Source organism: Mauremys mutica, chromosome 9 (assembly GCF_020497125.1).
Source record: "Mauremys mutica isolate MM-2020 ecotype Southern chromosome 9, ASM2049712v1, whole genome shotgun sequence".
Classification (NCBI taxonomy): Eukaryota; Metazoa; Chordata; order Testudines; family Geoemydidae; genus Mauremys; species Mauremys mutica.
The window spans coordinates 17566752-17589904 of record NC_059080.1 but is presented as its reverse complement, the minus strand read 5'-3'; the positions used below and the strand labels follow the sequence as shown (position 1 = coordinate 17589904).

At 41.6% G+C, this 23153-nt stretch overlaps 1 protein-coding gene and 2 long non-coding RNA genes across 7 annotated transcripts in view; 1 reads left to right on the top strand and 2 right to left on the bottom strand.

Moving 5' to 3' along the window:
- The window catches only part of LOC123377285, a 103720-nt gene extending 99379 nt beyond the window's left edge, over positions 1-4341 (bottom strand). The window contains exon 1 of one of the 3 annotated variants that reach the window (XR_006582157.1): positions 4077-4341. This is a non-coding gene — a long non-coding RNA (uncharacterized LOC123377285). Of the gene's footprint in view, positions 1-3790; positions 3969-4076 lie in introns of those variants that run through there. The other 2 variants (XR_006582155.1, XR_006582156.1) reach the window with 2 other exon arrangements.
- Positions 4342-4555: 214 nt separating this feature from the next.
- The window catches only part of IRS4 (insulin receptor substrate 4), a 30335-nt gene continuing 11737 nt past the window's right edge, over positions 4556-23153 (top strand). Inside the window, exons 1-2 of one of the 2 annotated variants that reach the window (XM_045029991.1) lie at positions 4556-8304; positions 18690-18754. In XM_045029991.1, coding sequence (XP_044885926.1) covers positions 4764-8304; positions 18690-18724 — 3576 coding nt within the window. In that variant the 5' untranslated portion in view covers positions 4556-4763 and the 3' untranslated portion in view covers positions 18725-18754. The remainder of the gene's footprint in view (positions 8305-18689; positions 18755-23153) is intronic. The other variant, XM_045029992.1, reaches the window with a different exon arrangement.
- On the bottom strand, positions 5558-18240 carry LOC123377286. Of its 2 annotated transcripts, none has more exons than XR_006582158.1 (5): positions 18065-18240; positions 9609-9831; positions 8912-9258; positions 6356-6495; positions 5558-5825 (listed from the first exon to the last, which is right to left on the bottom strand). It is a non-coding gene; the product is annotated as an uncharacterized LOC123377286 (long non-coding RNA). The 2 variants fall into 2 exon arrangements; XR_006582159.1 differs by having other exon boundaries at positions 8912-8988.

The window sequence follows — 23153 nt, the reverse complement described above, 5'->3', positions numbered from 1 at the left end:
AGGGCCTTGAAACTGAAGACAGGTAGCTTATATTTGATGTAATAGAGAAGGGGGAGTCAGTGGAAGGATGCAAACGAAGGGTGACATGGTCAAAGTGGCAGGTTAGGAAAATAATCTTTGCAGCAGATCATAAAAAGATATAAACAAGCAGATATAAACAGATATTCTGAAGGAATGTTTTTACCCTTATATTACTGTTATGTGCTCAACCTTAACTCTAAATATACTTTAATATAGTATCTTTCTGGGAATTAATATTAAAGATGAGACTGACAACTGTCTGTACTTCAGAACTCTATGGAATGCTTGAAACAAGCAGGAAACACTTTTGCCTCTGCTCCACTATTAGGCAAATACCACATTACTGAATCACAATAGTAAGGAGGAATTGAAATTGTCTCTGTTCTTGGCTGTTACACTTTATGGGCATGATTGTGCAACTCTTGGATGGTGTAAAGCTGGCTCAGCCTGCTCCTACACTGACTGATTGCCCCCTCCGCCCCAAAAAGGGATGTATTGAAAAAGTAAGGGGACATGATGAAGGCAGGTAAGGGGCGGGAAAGAGATCCACTGTTCTCAGCTGGTGTAGGGTGAAGCTTTTGAATCAGGAAGCTGTAACCAGCTCTCTGACAATCTCTGGTCCTCTATTTAAACTCAGAGAGACATATTATCTAGCCAAGAGGGAAGAAGAGAGAGTTGAAATTTATGTGACACAAATGTCAATTCATGACCTGATTGTAAAATAAATGCCAAGATAAGGGACCCCAATGCTGCCTTTTAGAACTTGTCTTCTTGCATCTGCTCAGTGCCTCCTTTTCACTTATTCTACTGTCATGTTTCGTCAGTACTTTGTGGAGCTGAGTCAAAGCTTCATTAGGTTATGTTATTGACATGCCATGTCATATAGCTTCAAGACATTGCATCAAAATATCATAATATATGCAATAGGGTCAAAATGTCATTGTGCTATGGCAGTGGCGCCCAACCTTATTACACAGGAGGGCCACATAAACCTGAGCACAACCTTGTGAGGGCCAGATTCTCGTATGTACAGTAATTCATATGTACAGTATTTAGATAGATGGTTATGTACAGTATTGTCTATTTAAAAATAAAGAAAGAAATCAGTGCATAAAAAGTGTATCAGAATGAGAGAAAACAGGAAAAAAACCCAGTAAAGAACATATAATTAAACTCAAACGATGTAAATAGGACAATAAAATGCTAATGAGTTGTCCGTTAGTATATTGTGTTGAGGCAGGCCGTGGGCCTTATGAAATACTTTGGTGGGCCATGTACGGCCTGCAGGCCATAGGATGGACACCTGTGTGCTATGGCAAACTGGTACTGTGTTGCCTCAAAATGATAGGGGGTACTGTATCAAAATGGAGATGGTGTGTATCACAAGGGTGTTGCACTGTAATGAAATGGCATTGTGTCATGTTAGAACACAATACATCTGTACACTTCAGCACAGCGTCCAAAGTGCCACATTGTGTCAAAACAGTGACATGTACCTAAAAATGACTGCATTTAATTAATGCAGTGCTATACAGTGCAAAACTGTGGCACACTATCAAAAGTGTATCAGACTATGTAAATACAGTGATACACTACATCAAAACAGGTGACCCATATCAATACCTCTTAGCACAGCATCAATAGACAGCTACATCGTGTTAAAACAGGACTGCCCAGTATCACAGCACTTCACCATGCCAATGTGCCCTTGAAACTCCCTTACCAGAGGTGTGATGATGTCTTTTTAAGGGCAGCAAGTTCCTGAGCTGAGGAAAGATATTGCTGAGATTCATTGTGGCACTTCTACCCTTGCTTAAGCTCTGGCCTACTTGGAGGGTGGCCTCTGAGTAGTATACATTTGGTGTTGTGGGGACCCATTTCACCTTGCATTTGAAAAAGCTGGCTCAGTATTCTGTAGGTGGGGTGTATTGGGTGTGGGGACCCATTTCACCTTGCATTTGAAAAAGCTGGCTCAGTTTTCTGTAGGTGGGGTGTATTGGGTGTGTGTGTCAGGCTAGTGTGGTATAGAAATTCCTGAGGACTGAATTTGTTGTGTAATATGCGGGGTGTGCCTGGGGCAATGGTCACTGTATGGACAGTGTTCCTGTGGGGTTGGGTAAATTGTGTGTGTATGAGGGTGGATCTGAAGGAATAGTCAGTGTGTGTATGTGAACTATGTGCCTGGGGGATAGTGTGTATTGTGTGTGGAGGAGATGGATCTCGGAGAATGCTCATTGTACATGTATAGGGGCGGGGGCAGTGTCTAGGGGATTGTGTATATTTTGCATATATGGGTGGTGGTGGTGTCTATAAAGCGGGTGGGCCTGTAGGGGTGTGTGCGTATGGAGGGGTTGGGCCTAAGAGATGGTGTGTACTATGTATGTGTATATGGGTGAGGGTGAATCTGTGGGATGTGCTGTGTGCGTGGGGGGCGAGCCTGTGGGTGGGGTATGCTGTGTGCATGAGGGGATGAGCCTGTGGCTAGGGTGTGCTGTGTGCATAGGAAAGGCGAGTCTGTGGGTGGGGTGTGCTGTGTGCTTGGGGAGTCTGACTGTGAGGGGTGAGCCTTTGGAGGGGAGGTATGCATGGGAGGGGGGTCTGAGCCTATTGGCGAGGTGCACTGAGTGCATGGGAGGCCAAACTTGTGGATGGGGTGCACTGTGTGCCTGAGGTGTGTGCTGTGTATGTGAGGGGGTGAGTCTGTGGGTGGTGTGCTGTGTGCATGGAAAGGGCAAGCCTGTGTGTGTGTGTGTGTGGGGGGCAATAGAGTGACCAGATAGCAACTGTGAAAAAACAGGACAGGAGGTGGGGGGTAATAGGCACCTATATAAGAAAAAGTCCCAAACAACAGGACTCTCCCTTTAAAAACAGGACATCTTATCATCCTAGTGTGGGGTGAGCTGGGGGGGGGGAGGGGAGGGTGAGCCATGTTTGTGGGAGGCTGAGCCTGTGGGTAGGGTGCGCTGTACGGGCAGTGAGCCTGTGGGTGGGATGTTTTGTGCCTATGGGGGTATGAGTCTGTGGGTGGGATGTTTTGTGCCTATGAGGGTATGAGCCTGTGGGTGGGATGTTTTGTGCCTATGGGGGTATGAGCCTGTGGGTGGGATGTTTTGTGCCTATGGGGGTGTGTGTTGTGTCTATGGGAGGTGCGCCTGTGGGTAGGTGCATAGGGGCGGTGAGCCTGTGGGTGGGATGTTTTGTGCCTATGGGGGTGTGTGTTGTGTCTATGGGAGGTGCGCCTGTGGGTAGGTGCATAGGGGCGGTGAGCCTGTGGGTGGGATGTTTTGTGCCTATGGGGGTATGCGTTGTGTCTATGGGAGGTGCACCTGTGGGTAGGTGCATAGGGGCGGTGAGCCTGTGGGTGGGATGTTTTGTGCCTATGGGGGTATGCGTTGTGTCTATGGGAGGTGCGCCTGTGGGTAGGTGCATAGGGGCGGTGAGCCTGTGGGTGGGATGTTTTGTGTCTATGGGGGTATGCGTTGTGTCTATGGGAGGTGAGCCTGTGGTATGGGCAGAGAGCCTGTGGGTGGGATGCGTTGTGTCTCTGGGAGGTGAGCCTGTGGCGGGTGCAATTTGTACGTGTGAACTCCGTGTATGTATGGTATGAATATGTAAGTCGGGATGTGGGGGTGGAAGAGAAGGGGCCTCCTTGTTCTTCCCTTCTCCGATACTCTCCGTCCCTTGACGCTGCGGCTGTGTGTTCTTGATCCCGTGTGTAAGGGGCTTCCTTCCAGCCCCCTCCCCTGTCTGAAGCAGCAGGGACGGTTACCTTTGCACTCGGCCCCAACGGTCGCTCGCGCGCTGACGGGTTGTTTACTTCCTCGGCAGCGTCAGCAACTCCAGCCCCCGCCACCTCCTCCCTCCCCGCTTTCTGTGGTTGGCTCCCCCAGCAGCCAATCACTGCTGCTTCCAAACTATAAACTGGCGGAGGGGGGAGGGAAATTCTCCTTTCAAAAAAAATAGTTGGAATACGCTACATTAGTCGGAGGTGCTGATTGGACGGGGCAGTAGGCGGTTCAAGCGCTGACTGGCATATCCGGCTGCTAATTACTCACCTCTCGTTGTACTCACTCTTCCACATACACGCCAAATCCCGCCTCCGTCTCCCGTATCTCTGTGTGTGAAGTGCTGATTGGACAAAACACAAATTGTCCATCCATCTGCCAGTCACCTTAAGCTCCGCCTAACTTTTCACCCTCTCTTCTCGCTTACATCGCCGACGGACAGAAGCTGTTGCCGACTTTCATTGGTCCAAAGCGCTGCCGATCCATCAGAACCTCCCCTCTTTCGGATTGCGCACAGACCCTTCACCTTTCCCGATTTCTGATTGGGCCACCTCGGAGCTGTCTCCGTCTCTTATTGGTCTATTCCTCTGTCACTCCAGGGGGACGCCGCTCGACTCCCCATTCTCACCCTGTACACACTGGAGCACAGGTGACCCCGCCCCCGGCTGGTTGAAGCCCCGCCCCGTCCCCTGTACTCACCCTCCCCCTCCCTTCTAGCGTCACGTGATGTTTTCGCCGTGGTACCGCTGAGGCAGCTTGTGTGAGTGAGAGTAGCAGAGCCCGGCGCGTTGCGACCGGCTGGGAGCGGACGAGCGAGAGGGCAAGCGCCGCAGTCCCTGGCGAGCTCGTGTGCGGAGCGGAGCCGAGCCCTCCGGCGCCTCATGTCCAGCCGGGCTTGGAGGACGCTTCCCTTGTGAGGGCGGATTTCCCCCCTACCCCAGCTCGCTGGCCCCTAAGATGGCGAGTGGGATGAATGGCCCGGGCGGAGGAGGTGGTAGTACCGCGGCCAGGGGCGCCGAGGCGGAGCTGGGCACCCGGAGCGTTGGAGGAGGGGTCGCACCCTGCCACGGGGCTGGAGTGCCTAGGACTGCTACTACGGCTGAGGAGCAGCAGGAGCTGGGCGAGAGCGGCCCCTACCCGCCCACTCAGCCCCATCACCTGCTGCTGCTGCTGAAAAGATCGCCCAGCGCCTCCTTGTGCCTGGTGCAGGAGGAAGAGGTGCCCGCTGCTGCGGCTCCCACAGGGCGAGGGGCCCTCTCCGCTGGGCGAGGTGGCCAGCCAGCTCCCTCAGCACGAGGAGCTCCTCTGCCAGCAACTCCTTCCGTGGCTCCCGTGGGGGATGACGTGAGGAAATGTGGCTACCTGAGGAAGCAGAAGCATGGCCACAAGCGCTACTTCGTGCTGCGGGCTGAGAGCCACCTGGCCCCAGCGAGGCTTGAATACTATGACAGTGAGAAGAAGTTCAAGAGCAGCCTGAGGGCAGTGGCAGCTGCTAGTGGGTCTGCCGTCCTCTGCTGCCCCCCTCCCAAGCGAGTGATCCCCCTGTACCAGTGCTTCACAGTCAGTCGGAGGGCAGATGCCAAGCATAAGTACATCATTGCCCTTTATACCAAGGATGAATACTTTGCCATGTTGGCTGAGAATGAGGTGGAGCAGGAGGCCTGGTACCAGGCAATCAGTGAACTCATGAACCAGAGCAAGAGGGGGTTCTTAGAACAGGAGGACCAGACAGATCAGCAGATGGATGAGGATGATGAGCATTATGGAGCTGCGCTTAGACCAGGCACCATATACAAAGAGGTGTGGCAGGTTAATGTGAAGCCCAAGGGACTAGGGCAGACAAAGAACCTGACTGGGGTGTACAGGTTGTGCCTATCTAGCAAGGCTATCTACCTAGTAAAGCTGAATTCAGAGGTACCTGCTGTCCACTTGCAGCTAATGAACATCCGCCGCTGTGGGCACTCGGAGAACTTCTTCTTTATTGAGGTGGGCAGATCTGCTTCTATTGGGCCTGGTGAACTGTGGATGCAAGTTGATGATTCAGTAGTTGCCCAGAATATGCATGAGACCTTCCTAGAGACCATGAAAGCTCTCAAAGCCTTTACAGAATTCAGGCCCCGCAGCAAGAGCCAGTCATCTGGTGGTGGCAGTGGTACCAATCCTATCTCCTTTATCACCACTAGGAGGCATTTGGGCAACCTGCCTCCTAGCCAGACTGGCTTGCAGAGAAGATCCAGAACGGAGTGTGTTACTGGGGGAACTCCGCCCACCACCAAGAGTAGCAGTGCATACCGCTTCAGAACATCTAGTGAAGGGGAAGGGACAATGACTAGACCTTTCAGATCAGTGACTGGGAGTCTGATCCATTTGAACACTGCAAGGATGAACTTGGGCCGGCAAGAAGGGAGTGGAAGGTATGTCAGAGCAGCTTTCACCTCTTCTTATCATACCAGGTCTGCCTCCCTACCAGTGTCTCATTTCCCTTCCACCACCAGCCCCATTAGTGTTTCTTCCAGTAGTGGCCATGGCTCTGCCTCAGACACACTAACCAGGCCTTCTAGTTCATCTGTCTGTGGGTCCCCAAGTGATGGGGGCTTTATTTCTTCTGATGAATATGGCTCTAGCCCTGGGGATTTCAGGTACTTTCGTGTCAGAAGTAATACTCCAGATTCCTTGGGAAACACACCACCTATCAGAGAAGAGAATTGTTTAAGTGAATACATGTCCATGAATAAACAGCAAACAGATAATAGCTCAAGGGATGACTATATGGAAGCTGAAAAATGCTTCAGAAAAAGAACTTATTCTCTGACTAAACCAACTTCTGTAACAGTGCAGCAGAAAACAACACAAACCACGGCTTCTTTAGATGAAGATTCTGCAGGAAGGCACAGACAGTTACCTTGTTCGGAATCACCAAAATTAAAAGAAAACCATGAATCTGACTACTGTGATGCTACCCTTGATTCTGTATGTAACCAAAGCAGAAGTAAAGCCAGGGATGATGGATACATGCCAATGATGCCAGGAGTTGCGTCTTCACTCACAAGCAACAATGATTATTTGCCAATGACTCCTAAAAGTGTGTCTGTCCCCAAACAAATTAGTAATTCTTGGTCGTCATCTCAGGTGGACTCCAGAGGATATATGATGATGTTTCCCAAGGCTAGTTCTTCACCTGTACGAAGTCCATTGGCTGGATTTATTTCTAAAGGGGGTAATGAAAAGGTGACAAATGAGTATATGGATATGTCACCTGGAAATTCAGCAGTTCCAAAACAGCCCAGTGATTCAAATTGTATTCATACCAACACTGTTTCCAAAGGCTTCAGTTCATATTTCTCTCTGCCGCGAAGCTTTAAGACATTATCAGGACAAAATGGAGATCATAATGAATATGTTCCAATGTCCTCACCTGGAAAACTGTTATATGATGAACATGAAAATGTCAAATGTGTCAACAGTGAACCATTAGCTAATGGCATTTCTAAATCATCTGCTGTGAAAGTGTCAGATGAAGGACTTGCACAGAACAGGGCTACCAGGCCTACAAGACTTCCCCTAGGTACAAGAGGAAGTAATACTATACCAAGAATGTACGATCGAACAGTTCCACCTGAGCCAGCTAGCCCTGGTGAATACATAAATATTGATTTCAGTGAAAAAGCAAGTAATACACCATATTCTTTATCTGCAGAAGGATCTCCATCATCTCTAGAATCAAGTAGTGACCACAGACAGTCGCCACTTTCTGATTACATGAGTGTTGACCTTGATGTGCAGTCACCAAAAGTAGCAAAGGAACTGTCAAATTCTTTAACAGATATTTCAGTTTATGTAAGTTCCAGTATCCCCAGAAACCAGTCAAATGATTATGCTAGACTTTCATTTGATACTGCTTGTGTTGGCGGTACAAGTAGTAGGGCTGATGATTACACGGAGATGACTTTCAACATGGCAACGACACCACTTAGGCCTTTTACCACAGAATCCAGCAATGGTATAAAGATTGATAGTCCTTCTTCCATTGTAAATCGACTGTGCATTGTTGACAGATATTCAGGTAGTAGTAGCTTCTCTGTTGCTAACTCTGATCCTCCCATGGCACCTAAGGTGATTCGAGCTGACCCACAAGGCAGAAGAAGGCATAGTTCTGAAACATTCTCTTCTACTGGGGCTGTAACTACTTCCTCTTCTTTCTTTACTGATAGTAGCAAAAGACACAGCTCTGCCTCATTTGACAATGTTTGGTTGAAACCTGAGGAAAACATTTCTGATGGTCATGAAAGCAAGATGTCCAGGGATACCTCAACAGGATTTCAGAATGGCTTAAACTACATAGCTTTGAATTTACGTGATGATTCTATGAACTGTGAGGCAAGCACTAATACACCAACTTGCCATCTCCAAAATGGTACTTCGAATTTGGACAGTGGAGCTTATGTAAGCATAGATTTCACCAGATCTGATGGTTTGAAGTGTAACTCTGCAAGAAAAGGTTTGTAACTTTAAAAATGTTTTCATATGAAACATTTTGGTACAGGAATTTGATGTCACGATTGATATAAACATAGAGTGTTCAATTGACTTATATTTTAATATGGGGAAATATTACTGTAAATTTCTGTATGTCTTAGTTTAAGTTGTTTCTGGTAGCACCACAGTGTGGTAAGCATAGAAGAAATGCAGAAGTCAGTATCTGCCCTGAAGAGCTTAGCATTATCTAGTGCACTTTTAAATTTTAATATTTTGCTTGGCGGGTCAATGTATTGTCTAAGTACCTTCAAGCTGGATTGTATAAAATATTTTAACTTGATAAAACCTTAATCATGCTCTAAATCATGGCTTCTCAATCTGGGGTCATGATCACCCTACTCCTGTTTATGACAGGAGGGATCCCAAATTTTCTTCTGTTGTAACTGTGGGGTAATGGAAAAGATCAAAAACCACTAAATTGGGTTTAAAAATCCAATTTGGATTTCAAATACAGTACTTTAATAAAGTGATAAGAAATTACCATCCATATTAGAAAATAAAGTTATGTGAGTACCTGCTCTTTTCAAGTACAGTCAAACCTCTATGTTCTGAAACTCGGTTAACCATACCTCAAGGTTGCCCAGAAGTTTGTCTCTCCTGAGATTTCTGTCCTTGATATCTCTCTATCCTGCTGAGAATCCATCTTCTGAGGGTTTAAAAAAGAAGTTTATGGAAAGCAGGATGTCAAGAAACTATGTTCCTGCAAAGTTTAGTAATTCTGTTCCTTGATATCCGAATCCTCCAACTCCATTATCTTAGGTATGAGTTTCCAGCAGGATATGAAGTGTTGGCAGGCCCTTAAATCCCCACTCCTGTATCTCCTCCTGAGGATCCTCTGAGCCATTTAGCCAATGGAAAGCCAGATAATTGTATGTAATAGGAGCAATCAGCAGGTTTTGAAGTCTGTACCCAGGATCTGGAAACAGAATGCAAACTTCAAAGCTGGGTGGCCAGGTTTCCCTGATTTGAATCTTAACCAGTTTAAAGTAATCAAAGTAACAATTGTATTTATCTCTAATGTATACATTAAAAACAAAACAACCCTGGGAGAAATGACAACTCTTGTCTGACTACCCTTAAGTAGATGAAGGATAAGAAAAGAAATATTAAGCTCTCTGCTGTTCTCGAGGCAGTAGGAAATGGTAGTTCCTCAGCTGGATCTCTTATTGTGGTTCCATCCACACTCTCCACCTCATGAAGCATCTGTCAGTATTTATATCCTACCATGCACTGTATTTCTTAAATCCTACAACTTCAAGACTTTACCTTGGAAGCACAATCCATATTTTGAGGTGTATATACTATTCTTCTCTAGCCCCTGATGATAGTCCACATCTGATTATCTTCTACTGCGCAGGGAAGGAAACAGTAGATGGCAAACAGTAATATCTTTACCTCTTCTTTTGCAAAAATGGTATTTGTAGTTTGTAACTTATGACTCCTCAGATGAAATATCTAGTCATAGTTGAACAGTGGTATTTTGTCCACTCTTGTAAACAGTGAGGAGAGAAAAAGGAAAAACAGGGGAAAGGATATTAATAGCTGTCCTATACTTATCACTGCTTGGGAATGCAAAGCAATTTTCCTACCTCTAATTACAGTAATAGACTATGTAATATTGAATAATCTATTTTCTATCTTCACCTTAAAGTCTGTACATATGTTTACATTTAGTTGTAAGATATTATGAATTTAAAATTTGAGAGCCTTTAATACTGGAAGCTATAACACTGACTCAGATAGCATACTATTTGAAGTCTGGCAGCCACTGCTTTGGGCTTCTCAGAAATGTGTGGTTTGCCTTGTTTGCTTTGTTTTTGCTTTGTATTCTTGGTTGGGAATCAAATTTAGAAGACTCTGAAAGTTGCCAGTCCAAAAAAAAAAAAATGCTTTTTTTTTGTTGTTGTTGTGCCAAAGACCTCTAACTTCAAAAGATCTGCCCACTAAATCAAAAGCATTTTGGTTGATACAGCCAATTTGATGAAAAAATCCTACTGATCTTAGGTTTTAAAGTCCTGTAAGGATGCTATGTTGTAATTATATTCAGTAAAGTATAATTTCCCACATAGTGGGAGAAAGATCAGAGGAGCCAGTTCTGGCCATGTTACTAATCTTACACACACAAAAATATTTAAAGGGATTCTAAAAGTTGCACTTCTGTCTCAAACATTTTATTTATTAGTGTTACAGAAAATATCTAAAATTACTGTGATTGGAAGTTTTTTTTTCTGTAATCCCTTCCTCCCTTCTGCCTCCCACTTTGTTTATTTTATGCATTTGACAGCGTTTTGCATACAGTTGGTTTCAATGTCTCTCTTGTACATTCAGTTGGGTTGTTATGTAAGTCTTTCATATAGTGGCAAAAGCTTTTAAAAACAGAAAAGAGATTGTGTTCATAAAACTTTACACTTGCCTGAGCTGCCTGCAGTACATGATATTGCTAGATTTCAAGTTGATGGTGGCCCTTTAACTATTAAAAATATATACTCCTTCAAAACAAGGTCCAAAAGCCAGTTTCCTCCTAAAAGCAGCATAATATAATTATGGTACATAAAGAAGTGAGTGGGTGGTGTGTGTGCATTTATGGGTGGCCCTCAGACTGACTCAGTGGTGAACAAACTAATGTATAATACAATAATTTATTTTAGTTCAGATAAATTTCCTACATCTATTTCTACATCACTTACAAATTGTCGATCCAACTTAGATATGGGGTCTTAACATTAATTCAGCACATCCAGAGTGTATATCTGGACCATAACAAGAACATGGCTTACAAAAATGGTTTAATTTTTTCACCGATCATTAATAAAGTCCCTACTCACTAAACAGAACTTTGCCATGTTCTATTATGGTAAGGTTTTGATTTTAATATTTAATAAGAAAGCATAGTGTTTCTCTCACCAAAGTGATGGATTTTGTGACAGGATTATAAACAAAAAAGCTAAAATTCTTAAATTTTTATTTTGGACAAGGAAGGTTCCTTTCTCTTAAGTCTGACCAGGAGTGTGATACGTCTCTGTAACAAATTAATGTGTTTACTACATTTGCAAACTTTTGGCTGAGCTTTGCGTTCTCTCCCATTCTGCCCTCACCCCACACCCTTCTTAAATCCTACTCCTCACTCAATTTGTTTGCCTGGGGAAAAAAAGTCCACTTTTAAGGTGACTCCTGCGTATAATGAAATATTTGTCTTAAAAATGGTTTAGTATGTTTAATGATTATGTATATTTATCTAATATAAAGATACAATCTAGCTAAGGTATACAGTTTTAACTGCAGCTTTTATATGAGAAGGGAATGTGCTTCTTAATGCACTACTGATCCCAAGTTCTGCTTCCTAAATTTCATCCGGTTCAGTGATGTGAAACAACCCTTCATATTTCCCCATTCATGAAATGGAAAGAGGAGGGGCAGAATGTTAACCCTAAATGGACGGAAAAAGAAAACTGGTCTGCCTTGAGGCTTTTTAGGCCTAGGCAAAATTATGTTCTAAGGTGGTGAGACTGTATAGTACTAAAATAATACAGGATTTTGATTTCTAATGTTTAAATTTTTAGGAATTCATTGAACAAAACAGCTTCTTCTTTGAAGTTGTCACATGATATTAAGAGGCAAGCATTTTGTGTTTTTGATTATATGAATCTGAGTCATGGAATTTTGTCCTCGAGTGCAGAACTCTAAAGCTACTTCAAACAGCCTTCTGTTAATGTATACCTTATTACTGCATCTTGTAGAAACTGAGGTGGATAATGAGAATCGGGTTATAATAAACTATAGGAAAGAATTATATATAGTTCAAATATGTTTCTTCAAGACAAACATTAATCTGTTCAGAGAAAATGTTATATACAGCTTAATATCACCTCACCTTTTCCCCTCCCACTCTTGTATCGTGTTTCTTCTTACATGTTTTGCATAACATTTTTATGCTAATTGTCTTGGAGCTTTTGAAATAAAAGACCTTTTAAAATGCAATGTCTCTAGATTTAGAAGGGAGGTAAAACAGAATTTATTCTAATTTCTTCCTTGGTAGTTTATAAATCTAGATTATGAAAACATGACAGGAAATAATGTATATCGGTCATTCTGAAAAATTCACAAATTGGGAGTCTTATTTAACAATCTTTTAGTAGTTAATAATTAAAATTCTGCAGTTACTTGCCCAGTAATGGCCCTTTTTGGATTTGAGGCTTGTGGCTTTTTTAAATTCTCTTCAAACTGAGGCAGTTTTATATTGGCAGAGTAGAATATTAAGAATAACTTTAAATAACCTACTGTAATATGTCTGCACATTGACATATACCCTGGATCTTTGAAGTCAGTATGGTAGGGATAATACTTCTTGGAGAAACATTTTAATCTTGTGGTAATATGTTTTAGCAACCCGAGTGACTTGCTGCAATGCTTAAAAATACAAAGGATCACTTCTCAAGTGTAGGTGAATGAACTATTGAAAGCAGAACAGATTTTCTCACTGTTTATAGTGTAGGAGTGAATTAATTATATCTTTGACCAAAATTCATTTTTACTTCTAACTTAACAAGAAAAACCTGAATTAAGAAAAATAACTCTCTTAACACTGTGATATATTACATTTTGTTATATATAATGTTCTGATACTGCTCTGATCGTGCTAATGCAGATTCTGAATCCTTGGTTGCAGCTAGTTTTCAGACACATTTCTCCCCCCCCCCCCCAATTGTTGCTCCCAATCACAAATTTCCCATTTCTCTCAAATGTAGCCACAGTGGCCGCATGCAGCCATCAGGGGCTTTTCTTGCGGCCAGAGCCTCCTGGAGGGGCAGAGCAGCAGCCCCTCCCCTGGGGCCGCCACCAGTGGTGGGGCCCTGCCCCCCTCTGGATACACACATGCTGGAGGAGCAGGCAGCCAGTGAGTTCCCCACTTTCCTGGGAGGGGTTGGGTTGGGGTAAGGCTTCAGTGTGGAGGTGGTGGGGGGCAGGCCACAGCCACAGAGCTTTAAACTCCATCCTTGGGCCCCCTCACTTGGACATGGGACTTTGGACTCGGTTCCCTGGCTGCACGGGGTGGTGGGCTCTGGCCCCAAGCTCACGCCTCCTCCATCATTCCAGGCTCCTATTGCCTCCCTACCCACTTCTCTATCCAGGGCTTAATTTGTCCCCAGGCTTGCCAGGGCTGAGTAAGTCTGCTGTAAAAAGTGAGATTTGTATGTTTGTTAATATCACTTTTCATAGCAGACTTAGTAGCTAGTAGGTCTTTTAAAAAAAAAAAAAAAGCAAGCAACAAAAAAAGCAAAAGAAGCAACAACAAAAAAGAGGCAAGAATGTGCAAAACACCTATTAGTGTTTTTGTTCTGTTTAGGTTCAGTAAAGAATAGAGACAACTCTACATTATTTTTATTATTGAGTCTGCAAAAAAACTCCTACATAAATAAATTACAATTATTTGGACATGTATATGTGCATATTTATTTGCTTTTCCTAAAGTTAATTATTTTAGGAAAAAGTGTCAGAGCAGCCATTAGCAAGAGATGGCTACCAAAAATTTTGTTCTGAGACTCTGGAGCATGTACTGTAACTAGTAACTTCAGTGATGTGTGATCAATTCTATAAAACGAACCAACCATGCCTGCTGAGGAAGGCTGTTACTTTTTAATTCAATATTGAATGGATCTCGGTTTTTCTCTTTCATCTTAAATTAGAGCCTTAGGTTAGTGCCTTGTTACTGCCCTTCTGCTATTGCCTCTTACAATTTCAGACTCTCTCTTCCTAATTTTGCATTTGAAGGTGTAGAAATTCCATCATTCCTCTTGTGGATGGGTGGGAGCAAAAGCTTGTAAAGCTTATCCAGTCCTTCCAGGAACTCCTAAGTCTGCTCTGGTTTACTTACTGCTGGGCATTACTTCCATTTATTTAGTTTATTTTCTTATGCTCACTGGAATGCAGCAATAGGTGCAATTCACCTTGTTCACTTTTGTGAGCACTGTCTGAGTAAATTCTGTCTTATTCTGAAAAGACCTAGTGGGTTTGTCTCATCCTGAATTTTGGATCAATTAACTCATGGGGGAAAAAAGTTGGTTTTGAATGATACGAGATAAGCAAGACTAGCAAGACTGAATTGTAGTTGTATTCCTTGGACATAATTTGGTATCTATGGATTTCTAGGAGCTCCTGTGTTCCCAGTAGACCCCTGTTTCCACTTGTTCCTTTAGTTCACTTTTGAGAAGAAAGGATTCTTGCATCCACTCCCTAGTAAAATGAAGATCTTTTTTGTTGTTTAATCTAATTTTATTTAAAACAATCTAGGAGAGTATCAATTGAGCTTCAACTAAAAGAGGACTGGAGTAATAAATAACTGGGAAAAGAATTGTTTACATCTTTGTTTTTGGAGGCAGGGAAAATTTTACTGCTGTTTGTCCTGGTACTTTGATAGTGTGCTGTTGTGTGACTCATACTTAAATGGCTGTAATGACCTGGAGAGCTGCCTTATTGGCCCACCCTGCAAATTGCTGTTTGACTTCTTTCCTCACATGTAGCTTAATTAGCATATTAAAGACAATCTCTAATGATCAGTTTATACTACACAGGTTGAAACACAGATGTTGTCCTCACCCGTTTTTGAGAATTAAAATATGCCTGCCAGATCAAGAGAAGAGAAGAAACAGCACTTATCCAAGTTCACCAGGGAGAAAGAAAAGCTGATCAGTTCTGTTCTAGTTGAAACTGAAGCAGTCTCAGAACGTTCCTGAGCCTTAGCAGTTTAAATGTTAGTTGAGAGACCCTTGAACAGTTGGGAAGTTGTGGGATAGCTGAAGGCTGTAATGAGGCAGAGGTAATCAGTCTTATCCATCAAGTCTGTCAGGATGACAAATCTGAAACATAAAATGGTGTCCAAAGGCTCTTGAGTTCTTAGTCAGGGTTTGGATTTTGAGGGTTTTTGCTTTTGATCACTGGTTCAGGAGCAATGTTTAGAAAAAGTTTATTAGGCTGCAAGAGGGTTCTCCTACTCCCCGTGGCAGGTAATGAAATACAGGGTGTTAATGCAGAAGGGTTGCCTACTTTAAAACATTTTTTTTAGTATTTTTGCTATATTGTTGAATATTGACAGTATACATCTCTAGTTGTCTGGAAAAACTTTTAACCATGACAGAAGTACACATTATTATTCTCTTAGTAAAGGCTTACGGGATCACTTGCACCATAAGCAGATGTGTTTCCACATTTGAGGTGCTACGCTGGTCCAGTAAAATGGAGAAAATATTTGACTTTTTTTTCACTTGTTAAAATTGACACACAGCTTTTGAAGCAAATTTTGTGAAACTGTTTTATGAAGTTAATATTTAGTAACAAATATCGAACAAAAGTAAAATGCCTGTGCTATTTTATGTTGATTATTAATAATCTAGTGAGCCCCTTTGAGTAAAATTTTAACAATTGTGCTGTTTGAAGGCTGCATTTTCAAGCTTTCTGACAGTATACATCATTAGTTCTATTATAACAATTCTTGAGATATAGCCACTAAAACCATGTTAAATTGAAGTTTGCCACCGTGTGTTCCTTCCACACCCAATCAGAATAATACTTAGCTCATATATAACACTTTTCATTAGTACATCACTGTGCTTTACCAAGGAGCTAAGGATCACTATCCTCATTTTACAGATGGGGAAACTGAAGGACAGACTGACTTTTCCAAGCTCATCCAGCAGGCCAATGGCAGAGCTGGGAATCTCCCAGGTCTTCCAAATTGCAGTCTAGTGCTCTAGCCACTGCCTCCCCCGATGTGATTTTTAATGTCAGTATCTTGCAAACAACTATGACTAGAAAAGAATGTTTTTACAGTTTTGGAAAGGGGGGTATTTCAGGTTTCCAGTGGTGTAAAACTTTCATTTTTAGTTCTGATGATTCACATGGTCAGTTGAACACTAAAATCTATTTATTTTCTAAGCTCTTTTGTTATGTTTGTACAGTGCCTTGCAGAATGGAACGTGAACCTTTAGGAACTACTATAAAACAAATAATATCAGGTATTACCTCATGGAACTTAAACTAAAGAATATGGTGACAACTGAACTAAGAATTAAAATAAAACAGTTGAATAAAATTCGTTGCTATTTATAAACTCTATGGCATGTGATAATTTTTCTTTAGTGATTATAGAAACTTCATGGTGTACAGTGTTGTCACTGTTTTGTGGTCTGGAAAGAAATTAACTGGAAAAAGTACACTGTACATAGAGAAATAACTTCCTGGAAAATCTGACTTTTGAATCCAACAAATGAGTCACCAGCTAGACAGTTGGGTTAACTATGATAACATGAAGGATAACTGAGAAATCCTTCTTTTTGTGAGGTAACGCTTTTACTATGTTGGGAATGAATATCGCATAATTTTTTGTCCCTCATCTTAAAATTTGTTTTATTATGCCAGCATGTTACATGAGTTCACACTTCCTGTTTTCATGAAGCTACCCTTTTATCACATGTGAAGAGAGTGGGAATTGGAAGTGGTTATTAATACTTAAAGTAGTATATTTTTGTTTTCGGATTTGAGTATAATTGTAAGGGAAGTGGATATAAGCAGTTTAATGGGAACTGTTAATTGTGAATGTTAAGTTTTGTAGGCAACACTCAGAGCTCATAATGGATCCATCTATTTGTATTTATACAGAATTATAAAACTATACAAACTATCACATCAGTTAATAACTACATGTTAAGGAAATATTGATATCAAAATGTGCAAACATTTTTTTACTATAGAGGTTAACGACTCAACAATGTGTTAGCAAATTCAGTATATGTAATGACTTCCCTTTGGGGTTCGTGTTTAGTAGCATAACTTTTTTTGGTGGATGGTAAGTGTTCAATTTTTGTAAACTTTTTCTGGTTGATACTAGTTTCCCTAAATAATTTAATGTAACTAAAATTCATGGATATACTTACAAATGATGCTAAAATGTGTGAGAGAGGGTTGTTAAAATTTAGCCTGTATATTTAGGTTTTGTCTACACTACTCACATTTTAGTGACACAGCTGTGCCGCTAAAAGGCACGCAGTGTAGCTGCTGTTTGTCGGCAGGAGAAAGGTCTCCCGCCGACAAAAAAAAAACTTTCACCCCCAACGAGCGGCAGCAGCTTTGTCCGCTGGAGAGCACTCCTGCCGACAAAGCGCTGTTCACACCGGTGCTTTTCATCGGTAAAACTTTTTTGTCGTTCGGGAGGGCAGGGGGAGTGTTTAAATGCCCCTGAACAAAAAAGTTTTGCCAACGAAGTTCCAGTGTAGATTAAGCCTTAGTGAGGCACTTCTGAATGACATCTTTTCCCAAAGGGAACAGTGTGGTTCTTCGCTCCCACCCATGCCAAGCCAGCCTGTTTTATTGTTTATAGCTCTTGCTAAAAAGCTGAGTTTGCAGAATAATTTTTTAAACTAGATAGCAAGAGAAGCTAAAATGTTGGGATTGATGATGGACTTCTTTAGACAACTAAAGTTTTGAGAGCTTTTAACAATGCGATGAAGCAGACAGGATAATTAAATAAAGATAAAAAAAGAAAATGTACAAAAGATTAATAAGATATACTAAACTGAGAAACATGGTTATTTATTAAAATGACATTTCTCTTTAAAATGTTGACAAATATCTGGGGTCTCTGTAATTTTGTTGTATTTGCTTTGCAAAAATTGGATCCAAAACATAAAATATTATTGGATGAAAGCCAAAAGAAAATCCATTCCACTTACTGAAAATTGTTGCACTTCAGGCCAATGATTTAGAAAATTTTAGCAATCTTCAGCAGTAATGCTCTATAGTGAACTGTAACTAGATATACAGAATCCATTATTGCTGTAAAATTCCAGAATTTCTGGCTTTTCATAGTTCTAGAGCGATCAGATGTGTTTACCCTTTCACTGGCAAACAGTTTGTCCTATAGCTTCTAAGTTGAGTTTGTAGGGTGAGCAGCTAGAAACCTGTTTGTAAACTGAGCAGATTTAATCTGTAAGTCACTTGGACCATAAATATAGAACCCCACATAATTGCCACATCCAACAGTACGAGTACAGCTTTCAAAAATTGCATGATACCAATCATTTTTGTGTTTATTATTATTATTTAACATTTATATTGCAGTAGCACCTAGATGCCAGCCAGGGTGGGGCTCCATTGTGCTTAGGAACTGTACAATCATAAAATATCGGTCCCTCCCTCAAAGAATTTAGTCTAAAAGACAAAAGTTAACAGGTGGATAAGGCAAATGGGTTGGGGTTCAGGGCAGGAGAGATGGGGTAATAAAATTCATGAAATGTGCAGATGTCTGACTCTGAACCCATGACATATGGTAAGTGCAACTTGCCTATCCTTCATCAGGTTGCAGGTCACTGTGTGCATTACAGAAGAAGTGAGTTTTGAAGAGGGACTTGAAGGAGGATAAGGTATGACCGCTTTGTGGATTTTGACTGCAAGCTTTTCCCATTCATAAGAGGCAGCATGGGAGAAAGTCTAAACACACTTTTAGAGAAGCTGAAGCCATGTCTACTCTACCATTTATGTGGGCAAAACTTACGTTGCTCTGGGGTGTGGACCCCCCTCCCCCCCCCCGAAACATAAGTTACATCAACATACGTGGTAGTGTGCACAGCACTATGTTGTCAGGAGAGCTTCTCCCCCCGATATAGCTACTGTCACTCGTTGGGGGTGGGTTATGTTGACAGGAGAACTTTCTGCTGTTGTCATAGAGTGGTTACACGAGACAGCTTACAGCAGCGCAGATGCATTGGTAGAGCTGTGCTGCTATAAGTTCTCTAGTGTAGATGCAGTGTTAGAATCAGGTGATCAAGATTGACGTTGTTGGCAGAGTGAAGATAGGAGTCAACCTTGCAATTAGAGAAAAGGCTTGATAAAGTTGTCAAGCATTTTGAAAGCAAGAGCAAAAAGTTTGTGCTTGATGCAGTGGACAAAGGGGAGTCAAAAAAAATAAAAAGTGTATACACAGGGGAAGTGACAGTCAGTGATGATCTGGGAAGACAATGTTAGTGCACAGCATTCTGAGCAGACTTGAGGGGGATGAAATTAGAGATAGCGAGTCCAGAGAGAAGAAGATTATAGTAGTCAAAGTGTGAGATGATATGGTCTTGGACAAGAGTTTCAGCAGTATGGATGGAGAAGAAAGATCAGATCTTGGAGATATTGCATAGGAAGAAGTGGCAAGATTTAGACACAGTGCGTATGTGTGGGTCAAAAGAAAGGACTGAGTCAAGATTATAGGCTGGAGTGGTTGAGGATGATGTAATGTAGAAAAGGGAGAATTTCTGGGGAAAATTGGGAGCTGCATTTTGGCCATTCATTTTAAGTCTTAGTTGATGGCTGGACATCACAAGGAAATATCAAAAATACAGACCGAAATTTTAGTTCGGATGGAAGAGCAGTCCAGAATAGAGAGCTGGATTATCTGACACAATATCCACCTATGTCAATTTGAAGGGAGTCTCTACCTAAAATAGAGAAGTGATCACACTAGGAGGAGAAACTGTTCAAACAATTTTAAAGGTTGACTGCTCCACTGTAGTATTTATTTCACTTTTGGGAAGACTCTCTCCAGTGCAAAGATGTCTATAGATTCATTATTATGACATTTCTAGGAATTTCATCAGCCTTTCATTTGTCCAGGTACATTCTAGATTTACAACATAATAGAAAGGTTCTCCAGTATGTCACTAGATTCTAACTAATCTATATTTGCTAAGATACATACCAATAATTCCTGATATACAAAAAAGGCAGTTTGTCCCCACTTACCATAGATTTAACATTGGAGTGTTGTAGAGGGGAACGTATACTGAGAAGACCTTTTTACAAAATAGGCTACTAAACATATACATTCTGGACTTATCAGAGATGCAACCACTGATGGATGAGCAGGGACATATCTTCCCCTCCCCTGTAAACTCCACTGTTATGAGGACAATGTCCCCTTCGATGCAGAAAAGGACTAATGCATTTTCCCTTCCCATCCCCAACTTTTTGTACATTGTTGAATCAATGTTGTTCCTTAATTATTTAAGCTAAACTTGTCATATTATTAAAGTACATCTTGTGATGCATTATTCTTGCTTTGTTACTGTATACTTACAAAATGTAATAAAGCTAAATGGTGTCCCAGCCATTACTGTGATTCAGTGATAGTCTAAAATAATAGGTTTCAGAGTAGCATGGGTACTTCCACCTTTTCATGTTCTCTGTATGTATAAATATCTTCTGTCTGTGTGTTCCATTCTGTGCATCCGAAGAAGTGAGCTGTAGCCCATGAAAGCTTATGCTGAAATAAATTTGTTATTCTTCTTCGAGTGATTGCTCCTATGCATTCCAGTTAGGTGTGCGTGCCGTGCGTGCATGGCTCTTCGGAACATTTTTACCATAGCAACTCCGGCTGGGCGCCCCCTGGAGTGGCGCCGCTATGGCGCTGAATATATACCCCAGCCGGCCCGTCCGCTCCTCAGTTCCTTCTTACCGCCCGTGACGGCTAGTTGGAACAGTGGAGTGCTCTCTTACCTCCACAGCCCTAGCGTTTCTCCATTTCTTCAGTGTACATAGTTGGTTAACTTAGTTTAGTTGTTAGATTAGTTGAATAAGTTTAGTTAGTTATAGTATAGTAAGGGAATTAGAGGGGTTAGCCCCTCTTCTTCCACAACCGGTGCGGGCTCATGCCCAAGGCACCGGGGTTTAAGCCCTGTGCGGCTTGCCAGCGGCACATGTGAATCATGTAGTCTGTGTTACTACTATCAGTCCTTGTATCCTTTGAGTTGCAGTCAAAAATGTTATCCAAAAATATTAGTCATTGATGTGAGCAGGTAATGCAATGAATTTCGAATTTGATACATCTTCAGTGTTGTACGGGGGGGTGGACTGTTGTATGAGGTTGTGCTGACAGGAAAAGTGTACAGATTAACCTCATATCTTTCTGTATAAAGGAAGTTAAAGAAAAGTAGGTTGATGTGCAGAATATTCCCAATTCAGTCTTACTCGTGAAGCTTTTTAAACTATCTTTGATATGTTAATTACGTAGTTGTATCATGGATTGCTGCTTGTAAGACAAAAAGATATCTTTGTGTTTTCCCAATTTACATTTTCCCAGATTTTTAGAAATGTATTTTTTTTAATTTTTTTTTATTGTATGCCTTTTGTACCACTTTAGGACAGCTAAATGAATTTGAAAGGAAAATATTTCAGAATTGAAATTTTTCTAGAACTGAAGTTCTAGAAACTAAGTCAAATTACATAAATTATCAGCTAGCATAAGAGAAATTTTGCTTTTCAAAGTACATTTTATACCATTTATTTACTTCCCTCTTCAGTTAAGTAGGAAATTGGCTGGTGAGAGAACTTGATGAACTACTAGTACCTAATGTCTTAAAAAGAACAGACTCAGTCATATTCCCATTAACTTCAGTGGGAGCTGGACTTTGCCCAATGAGTACCATATTATGGAAGAAAAAACAGTTTAAACTCTCAGAGCTGGATCTTCCAGTGGCACAGAACAGTCCTAAACTTGGCAGACTTTGCCTTCTGAGGATTTTCCCTGCCTAGGAGATTCTCCAGCTAGTTGCTATATCACCCTGCTCTCAGGACTTTTCTCCATTAGGGATTTTCTCACTAGTGTAGCTACATGGGTGTAGACCTCCAGCACAGATGTATAGTATCTCTGCAGTTTACCCCAGTTTGAAACTGCCACTGTTTCAAACCAAGGTAAGTCTCACTGGTGCGAGCCCCACTTTACATCAGTATAGTGCATCTACACTGGTGGTGTGCACTGGTATAGCTACATGGGTGCAGACATTCCTAATGTAGACAAGTTCTCAGCCCTTGATACAAGGGGCATGGCCAGGAAGGGAGCCCTTGCTTGGATTGCTTCCTACACTGTCAAGAATCCAGGTTGTTGAAATCGCCTCTCGAGGCCATAGGTATAGGCTGTAAAACAGGTTGCCCTACTTAATGCTAGGAACCAACTAGAGAGCTCCAAAATGCAAGAGTGGCTTAAATCCACCTTTGATCCTACTCTCTCTCCTAAGCTTTGCCAAATACATCTTCACTGCAGCTCAAGATCTGGGCCATAGTAGTTTAGAAGTTAGCAGCATATACATTTCTGTGCAAATATAAACTATTTTTCACACTTTGTCTTTGAAAAAAAGTGAAGTTTTGAATTTCTAAACTATTCTAAAATTTGCAAAGTGCAGGTAAATCAATTTTCAGTAGACGTTGCTTTGCTCTGCTCAAGGCAGAATTTTAACTAAGAGAAAGTAGTCATGTTGTCCAATGTATATTGAATTGTTATACATTCCCCCTCTTTCTCTCTCTTCCCCCAAAACTATACTTGTCTTGAATGGCAGCAAATTTCCTAACTCTCAGTACGGTGTCTGGAGACAAGATAAGAGTGTCAGAAAATGTCTTCCTAGAAACTTTACCACTATTTGCCAAAATAGAAAAAGCAGAAGCCACTGTTACGAAAGACAAGGCACATTCTTTGCAAAATAACGGTTATAAAAGTGTAAGAAGGTTTTTTAACAACGTCTGAAAATGTTAGGCCCCAAGAACAGTGAAACTGCATTTGCAGGTAAATGAATTCATAAATCAAAGTGTGTACTGATAATTTGTAACAGTAACTTCCAGATTTTCTTGTGTACATTTTAATTTGTAAAACTCTTTACTTCTTGGCACCTTGACATTGAGATTCACTGAGAGTTTGCAAACTTTTTTGAGAAAATTATTAAAGTAAATTAAACAGTTTGTGAATAAAATTTGCTGAATGAAAATAAGGATTGGAATTTTTTACATTTA